The sequence below is a fragment of the Triticum aestivum genome, chromosome 1A (assembly GCF_018294505.1).
Source record: "Triticum aestivum cultivar Chinese Spring chromosome 1A, IWGSC CS RefSeq v2.1, whole genome shotgun sequence".
NCBI lineage: Eukaryota > Viridiplantae > Streptophyta > Magnoliopsida > Poales > Poaceae > Triticum > Triticum aestivum.
Genome location: NC_057794.1, coordinates 595,104,335 through 595,113,614, shown reverse-complemented (window position 1 = coordinate 595,113,614; position 9,280 = coordinate 595,104,335). Strand labels below are relative to the sequence as shown.

Sequence of the window (9,280 nt, the reverse complement as noted above, 5' to 3'; positions counted from 1 at the left end):
TATCTTGTATACCAAGACAAGAAACATCAATTTCTATCAAGTTGCAACAACAGATCCATTTCCATCATCACAGTACAAAGACCTAAAAGACATCCACCAAATTATTACGTATACTTTCTAACGTATCTCCGCCCAACTGGTAATCAATTCTACCTGTCTAGTCTCTCCAAGCTTTTTTTTACAGGAGCAAAACCAATGCTCAAAACCCGCAACCGTATGCAATCGATTCTATCATATCTATCCAAGTTACTTTACACGAGCAAAAGGATGCTCAAAACCCATGGGGGGTTTGTGTTGTTGTGTGCTGTACATCCATCACAAAACAGAACAAAATTGCTCAGGCGTGAGTTTGACAGGCCAACTTTCGAGACCTGGAAGAGCAACAAGGGTGCCAACTCTTGAAACCTGGAAGAGCAAATATACTTCTTGAAGGGTGCCAACTCTTGAAACCTGGAAGAGCAAATATACAGAAACTTGGGTTACACAAGGAAACAAAGCACAAACATACTTTCTTGGTAAACATGCATGAATATCAACTTCTAGGATCAACAAGAGGGCATGAGATACGAATATCTTACACTAACACTACCATTACTAAGATACATTGAATAAGCACGAAATTGGGATGTAAATGAGTACATCAAAATTAGCATTAGTAAGACACACATTGACAAAAGGATTAAAACGAGATAACTAATGCACAGCTATTCTAACAATAGTCCACATAACTTGAAAATGTATCTCACTGTGCCTGATCATTCGAGAAAACCCAAAGAATTATACCCTATATTATCAACAAGGTACGAAAAATTACCACAAAACTTGGAAGTGGTGGTCTTCAGGTTAATGCTTTATTTAGACCTTTGTTTACTGTATGGTAAGCATTGCTATTTCAGATGTGCAAAATAAGTACTCAAAACATATATGATTCCTATTTACAAGTCTGTAACTCTTTTTCTGACAAAATGCAGTTTACCACATCTAACCATTCAGTTTCTCATCAAGTACAAAAAGGCCGAGAATTTTAATCATCTACAAAGTTAAGTGTTAAAAAAACTACTACTCCCACTGTAAAGAACTACTAGCATAACCAAATTCAATTAGGACCCAACTATTCGGAAACAATTTGCAATAACATTTCTATCAGCTAGATAATAGATATGGTAGTCTGCAAACAAGAATTAACTACGAACGAAAATTAACATTGGAATTTCCTTTGCAAACAAAACACACAGACAAACAGGTTTTGTAAATAAGCCAGAAAGCCCTTATGCCTATATCAAATCAAGAAATAAATATGATAGTCTGCAAATTGATGTTAAAACAAGGTCAGGGGTGCTGTAAATAAGCATACAGACAAACAGGTTCTGTAAATAAGCCAGATGGCTGTTGGCTATGCTTTACAAGCTATTCTGTCAGCAAATTTGACACACTGGTGGATCAAATAATGAAACAAAAATAACAAAACAAGGCCAGCCCAACAGGACACCAAGATAGTCAAAAATACTAAATCTACTTCAGAACAATGGATGGGGAGAGACTTAGCAAAGGATATAAGAAGAGGAGAATCTTCAAAACTTGAGGGTAGCAAAAAATGTTAATATTTCAAATTGCAAGACCGTCAATTTTTTAGTAAATACAAGGGAGAACTGTCCATCCATATTGCATTGTGAGTTTGGTAAATTTTTTAGTAAATCACAGTTTACCAAAGTTGCAAATGGACTGCAGAAAATATCCCTTCAAATACCTTTACTTGTTTCAACAGAACAGTGCAAAAGAGAGGTTTAGTAGGTACAGAACAAGGTAGAAACTTATTTGTTTTCACCAACTGTGATTAAAAATTCAGCTGCTAATAAGGATACAACATAAAAGACAAGAAATTCAATTTATAAATAGAAAAGATACAACCCTAAGTAATTTAGTTTACAGAATCAATGTTTTAGAAGTTAGATTGGCATGCCAAAAAACAAACCTGTTAAGTGTCTCAAGGGAATGAAAAATAAATCCCAGCACGGGAAAGCTTCCGGAAGTCCTTGAAATTAACTTCAGCTACAAGATTGAGACGGGATTTGCCGAAGCTCTTGGAGACAACACTTCTGAGAACTTTGTCACTTCCAATGCAGCTCTTCAGATACATAGAGCTATCAACTGAATGCTGAACTCCAGCAGCAAACTTGGTCCGGTCCTCCGCATAGCTATAACTGATATAACCGCCAAGAATAGTGCTACCATTGCCCATACGGCTGGAACAAGTTGCTGTGAAGAGGCCTGGTTGCTTACTGGAAAAGGAGAAGGGTAAGACAAGTTAACAACTGAGAACAACTCACAAAGAACTTATATTGAACAAAAAGTTAGGGAAAGCATATATAACATACAATGTAAGACCAAGGTTGCACCACAGGGATGAGACAGATACACCAGCAGAACAATTGATCCAAGAATCCCCATCATTTATGTGAAGCTTTCCACCAAACCCAAGGCTTTCAACATTATATAATTTCAGATCCTTAACACCACAAAAACTAGATGAGGAAAAGTATGGCTTCCTGTTCTTGTTCAGCCCAATACAACCAGAAAAAGATTGGAATGGTTGCAGACTTTGCAACTCAAGCTGCATTGATAAAAACAAGTTGGGCAATTTATACAATGGATCCAAAGGTCAAACAAAGAATCACTACATTATTGAGAAGCCTTACTTTAGATTTTCTAAGGGAGTAAGGTATGTGAAGCATTCCTTTGAAGTTATCAGCAAACAGTTTCTCCGCATGCAACTCAGCATAATTCAGCTGCTACAAAAAATAAGTCAAATAAAATAACAGAGTTTTTAATAGTTGTGAAAACTACAATAAAAGAGGTCAATGACTGAGTACATAATTTATGTGAATACTTCAATAGCTAACTTACATTATACAGATTAACATCAGCGCCATTTGCTTCAGCAGCCTGACCAGGTGTAACTTCCGATGCGGACAAGCATATTGATAAATCAGAATTTCTCACACCCAGGTGTAACTTCTTGAGCAGGTTCTTTCCAACAATTTCAGAGCCAAAAGTTACAGACTGGTAGAGTAAGGTTTAAAAGTTAGACCAAGGACACGATAGTTTCAGAGATGGAAAGGACAAAAAGGACAAGAACACATGTAAAATAAAACCTACATAGTTCTGCATTGCGCCCAAATAAACATTCTTTAGCAAAAACGGGTCTCTTGTCATATCAGTAACTTCCTTGCCAATATCTTCAAAAAGGGCAGGGTCACCACCCATCTGCGATACACGATATGCCACATCTGTGATCATCAGCCAAATTAGAATACAGCATCAAATAATAAAATTAATAACTACATATATAAACAAGACAGGGTTAGTAAATTACCGGCAAAGCTATTAAAAACTCTGAATGCACTGCCAAAAGATAAAAGCTTATCACCAAGAGAGGAAACATTTTCACGTAGCTGTTGCATTGCCTCCAAAAAACGACTGTCATCACGAGCCAACACCTCTGAAACATTTGTGTGGAACTTCCTCAGCGCATTTAGCAACTCAACAGCACATTCATCAGTTATTTCATTGTGGTCTCGAGCATACTCAACTACAGACTTCATATTGAAAGTGAACTCGTTAAGTAATCTAACATATTTGCTATTGAGAGATTGATTATCCATATAAACATCAACAGCAGTGAAGCCAAGTTTCCACCGCATTTGAACGGCGCCCGGTCGTCTCATAGACGCAAAGGCAATCGCTGATTTTACAAGAACACCCTGCCAGGGCTTCAGGACGGTCACAGAAATATTACTATCAAACTCAGCAGGGGTCTTCAACTCAAGCCTTGCCTCTTTCAAAAGGTCATCAAGATGCTTTTTAAATTGATACAGCTCAGCCCTGGACAGAGAATGAACAGAAAACAATGTACAGGATTACATTTCTATTTTTTAATCATATGTTTTCTTCTATGCACTGATATTTGACATTTGATACTCTCTTTTATCCAACATCAATATACCCAAAACCAGAAGACGCTAGCTCAAGAATATAATATACAGCAAGTGCACTGGACAAGCATTCATTATTGAGAAATTCCTTACATAACAATAGTTTAAATGTTGTTTCCCTATTTAACACTGCCAAAAAAATTCTTCCAATAGCATATACTGTTTAGATGCTTGTCAGTTTTTTTAAGCGGACAAAACTACCCCCAACTATAACGCACAGGAAAAAAGGACAGGCCGAACAGTCAGCTGGCCAAACCACGGCCCGTCCCTGTCTTTCTTCCCTGTCCCTCCTGCGGAGGGCGACCGTGAAGGGGCTGCAGATGGCGGCCAAGGAGGGGCTATTGATGCAGTGGACGGCAACGGTCTGGCTACGGAGGGCTCGGACGAGGGCACGGCTACCACATCTCACACGGCTTCAACAAGGTATGTGGCTGGATACTCGGCCTCTGGCGTGGCTGCATTATCAGGACAGGGCATGGCTAGCTCCTTGGCCTCAGCTACATGGACTTGTGCTGAAGGTTAAGGCTCACACCTTTTTTTTATCTCAATGCATCATTACATTAGTAGGAGTCTGTACAGTATGTGCAGTAGCAAAGGTCATGCACAACTTTGTCTAGCTCATGCCTATGTTTGTCATTAATTTACAGGATAGATCCAAACTAAGTTATTTGCTGAAAATTAAATTGTTTTTAGTCATACTATTTTCATGAAGAAAAATAAGGATCATGCATGGCCTCAATGATGTTACATAAGGAAGAAAAAAATCAGTGTCAAATAGGGAACAAAATTTTAACGCAGTGTTAAATAAGGAGTTCTCTCTTCATTGTTATGTAGAGTAAGCAAAATATTTGAGCCCATTCATACAAACATAAAAGTGAAAAGTGACATTACGAAGTAGTAGTAGTGCAGAGAAGATTAATCCATTTTGATCAAAGTGACCATGTTGCAACGGTATGATCCAAGCATATGAAATTAACAAGACTAAGGTGCAACAATTTTTCAACAAAGTCGGGTCACGAGAAGATCTGTGGAATTTGATGGCTGGGGGAGATAAGACTTTTACCTTTCAATCTGGGTCGGTGAGAGGTCAACAGGCACGATTTGAGTTGGCGTTGGGGTGTAGCCCCGCCTTTTGTTGGGGTCGGGCCTGAACCCGATGGCCACAGCCAGCCTGCTGAACCATCGAAGAGGTTGACCAGGACTCGGGCCTGGTGCTTCCCACGGCCTGAAGAAGTGCACATTTCGGGATCAGTTCCCGAACATACAGATCGGGAAAGCAGGATCTGGAATCAAATCGACGTGAACGTGGAGATATCGAGTACCTGGCCCAAGAGAATCCCTCGCCGGTGTGTCCTGGGGCATGGCCGCGGCCACCGGAGTAAGCGCCCGTCCCGCCCTCGCTGGTGTACCCTCGGGCATGGGCGCGGCCACCGGAGTCAGCGCCGCGAGCGCCCTCGCCGGGATGGTGCCCTCGAGCATGGCCGCGGCCACCGGAGTCGGCGCCCTCGCCGGGGTGGTGCCCTCGAGCATGGCCGCGGGCACCGGAGTCGGCGCCCGCCACGCCCTCGCCGGATCCGGCATCAGAGCCTCCATCGGCGGACGGAAACGCCATTGAGAGGTAGGATTCGCGATGGCGGAGGTCGAAAACCCTAGCAATGGAGAGATTTGGGGGCGGATGGGGGGCGGGCGGGCGGTCGGTTGCGACTCTGAGCGGGAAGGGGCTCGGGTGGAGTAGTCTGATGTTTGGCTAGTGAGAGGCCGCGCCTTGGGTCGGTCCAGTTGGATCCGGCATCAGCGCCTCCAACGGGGCCGCTGGGCCGGCACCCCAAACGGACCGGAGAAGCCCATTCACGATCCGATCTCCGACGATTCGTCGTGTGTCTGAATTCAGATAGGATACCTTCAAAAAAAAAAAGAATTCAGATAAGATGGGGAACGAACAAGCACTCATCAGATCCAAATACATCAAGTAAACACCAACAAAAATTTTGAATCGATTCGAGCCTTCCCACGGCCAACGTACCGACAGCAAGATGGATGGAAGGGTCACCTCTTGAGCCAGGCCAATCAATCTGAAGATGCAAAATTCAGTTAGTCCCCAGGATGATACAAAAAGAGCCTCGCCTCGCCTCGCCTCACCATGGTGGATTATACCCCAAGCCGGCAGATAGAGGTCCTGCAGACGCCGCCTTCTTCGGCGAGGCATGATGATGAGACGGTTGTTTTCGCGAGCTCGGAGCACACACGCCATGGCTGCTAGGGTTGGGTTGGGGGAGGGGAAAGAGGCGAGAGGCCCCGAGCCAACTTATATAGTACGGCCAGGCATTCAGCTGAATCAGTAGGAGCCCTCACTCTCGCTCCCTGGCCCACGCGCCAGCGACAGATGGAGACGCCGCTAATTACGAGGACTCGTTTTTTTTAGCAAGTCCTGACTAGCTCTGCGCGTAATTAGGGATCCCTAATTAATCTGTTTCCAACCGCGAGAAAGAATCCTTTTATTCACCGCCAGAAAAATCAGCCCGCGTTATTTTTTTTAGGGTGGGGCACCAATTTGTTTTCGTTCGTAAGTAAAAAAAAAAAGAAGCGAAAGAGAATCCTACCTTTGATTTACTGCCAAGAAGAAGAAGATTTCATCCTGCCTGCGCATTGCATTGCCACTTCCGGCTCAAGGCCGCCCACAAAAGAACGGCAAGCGCCGTAAAGGTTTGACGCCAACGCGCTGACTTGTGGGCTCCTCCCTGGCTTTGCCCCACGTGCTGCGCTGCCCCCGCCCGTTGGATAAAGTCAACGTCCCATCGCACGGTTCGCAGCTCGCCCCCACGGAGCGCTCCTTCCTCATTGGTGGACTCAGCAGCTCTCTCGCCTCGCTACGAGTCTCTACTCTTAATGGAGCAGTTGGTAGTTTCCGCCGGTCAATTTTCGTCCCACCTTCCCTGATTTTTTTTGATACTTCGTTCCACCTCCGGCTTTCCATCATTCCTCCGCATCTTACCTCCCAACCAATAAAAAAAACGTCAAGATACAACTACGCCCATTCTGAACCGCGCCGGTTCACAGCTAGAAAAAACCCCTACAACGATCAATCACGGTTAACCTACGAAATGACGGGCTGATCGATCTGATCGTCTTGACCTCGATCCCATTGCGAGCCGCGGTCATTCGTCCCCGCCCCTCAAACCCTTGGCCGCCGTCACAAACCCTGAAACCCTTGTCCGCCGCCACAAGCGCTCATACAGTAGGTCTCTTTCACAGCGTGCAGTCTTATCCCGGCGACGACGCCGTCCGGGTGCAAAGACAGGCTCACGTCCCCGATCCGTCGCTCTTCAGCGGACGTGCGTGCGATCCAGTCGCCGCCGGAGTGGCGATTGCAAAATCAGGTGTCAGGTGTGGCGTTTACATATTCCTACCTTTACAATTACTACTCTTACAAATCTGCATCTCTGATCGGTTCCGTGGTCGTACTGGCATTGTGATCTCGGTTCAACATCCTCAACTGTGCCATACCTCTTGCTCTCATTTTATCAGCCCTAAATTGAATCATCTCATTGCAAGGAACTCAGTTTTCGTGCACATAACTGACAGGAGTTTGGGCCTGGTGCCGGCCCCAGGGTGGGGTGTCATCAGCAGCAGCATCTGGAGGTTAGTTGACACAAACATAAGGTAGGTAAGAGGCTTGACTCTAATTGGTGACATGCAAAAGTTAAGGTTTCTATGCCAACAGGAAATAGTCAGGGGGCGGTTGAAAAGCATTATGCATTAATTATGTGAATACGAAAAGTGCACATAACTCATGTGTAGCAGATTATGATAGGTTAAAGCATGCCCGTAGAATTAACTTCAACAGTTATCACGCTATGAAAGCTTGCGAATGTTCGTTAACACATGTGTAGTACTTTCTCATGGAAATGTTGCATACCTGTAGAAACGTCCTCTTCTGGTAGCTGATCAACCGCCCTGCTTCTTGAATTACCCATGTGTACCTATGAAATTAATTGCTATACATCAGTTAACTGCTGTATTGGCAATGAGAATATACTGTAAGCTGGCATCAATAGGTACAGGCTGGATGAATAAAATCGTTCAGAGTGGGAAATAATGTCATCCTCCCATATGAACCACCGTTTTGAATGGGAAATGTTTGTCACTATTTGACAGCCATACCTGTTTATCACTATTTGACAGTATGTGCACACAGGTGGTGAATCATCAAGTAGCAACAGGCATCGGGGACGGTGTCATCGAGTTTGCATCTCACAACTTCAGAGGATCTCCATTTTCCATCCTCGAAACAGCATCACATGCAAAAAGTGACACAAACATAAGGTAGTTATAACACTTTAATCTAATAGGTTCCATGCAATAGTAAACAATCTAGCAGTCTATGCCATCTGAAAAAAGTCAAGGGTCTTATGCCAATGTGAGCATCAGGTGGTTGAAATTGATTTAGTCCAAATACGACTCCGTAACCAACATTCCATGTTACATTGATGGGAGACCATAATTGTATTTGCATAGCTAACATTAATTTCCCATCAGAATTCACTTGCCTTTTCGAACTACTAGCAAAACCACCGTTTTTTATATATCTGGTCCAGTATGTGCACACAACCTGTTTTGGTGCCAATTAAATATACTCATGCCAGCTTACAGTATATTCTCATTGCCAATACAGCATTTAACTGATGTATAGCAATTAATTTCATAGGTACACATGGGTAATTCAAGAAGCAGGGCGGTTGATCAGCTACCAGAAGAGGACGTTTCTACAGGTATGCAGCATTTCTATGAGAAATTACTACACATGTGTTAACGAACATTCGCAAGCTTTCATAGCGTGATAATTGTTGAAGTTAAATCTACGGGCATGCTTTAACCTATCATAATCTGCTACGCATGAGTTATGTGCACTTTTCGTATTCACATAATTAATGCATAATGCTTTTCAGTCCTTACAAGATGTACAATAGTTGAAGATAACAATGCAAGCATCTTACCCATAGCGGAGACTGGTGTGGACAATTCAGCTACTGTTACAGGTATAGAGCTTGTGTGACTATTGTTGGGAATGTTGCCATGTAGGTACGACGTTTATAACATTGTCCTTATATTCATGTTGGTTGTCATCCTATAGATGGAGAGCATAAAGAGGATTCATTCACAGCTCCGAATACCAATGATTTGGATTTTAGTTTAGATGAATATGGTACTCTCTCAGCCTCATTACAAATGTCAAGATTGTTATAAACATATTTTTGTAGTGTATATTTCATTGATTTTTTGTTATTTAC

The 9,280-nt window shown here is 43.1% G+C and overlaps 1 protein-coding gene across 3 annotated transcripts; it reads right to left on the bottom strand.

The window, feature by feature from the left end:
* Window positions 1-6,288, bottom strand: LOC123070979 (uncharacterized). 3 transcript variants are annotated; one of them, XM_044494419.1, is made up of 11 exons: window positions 6,132-6,288; window positions 6,016-6,064; window positions 5,315-5,892; window positions 5,056-5,217; window positions 3,374-3,882; window positions 3,157-3,287; window positions 2,905-3,060; window positions 2,697-2,789; window positions 2,376-2,611; window positions 1,973-2,279; window positions 1-450 (listed from the first exon to the last, which is right to left on the bottom strand). In XM_044494419.1, the coding sequence occupies exons 3-10, from the start codon at window positions 5,602-5,604 to the stop codon at window positions 1,985-1,987; spliced, it is 1,872 nt and encodes a 623-aa protein (XP_044350354.1). In that variant the 5' UTR covers window positions 5,605-5,892; window positions 6,016-6,064; window positions 6,132-6,288; the 3' UTR covers window positions 1-450; window positions 1,973-1,984. The 3 variants fall into 3 exon arrangements, with proteins under 3 accessions (XP_044350354.1, XP_044350371.1, XP_044350362.1); XM_044494436.1 differs by having other exon boundaries at window positions 2,697-2,786; XM_044494427.1 differs by having other exon boundaries at window positions 6,147-6,264.
* Window positions 6,289-9,280: the final 2,992 nt, after the last annotated feature.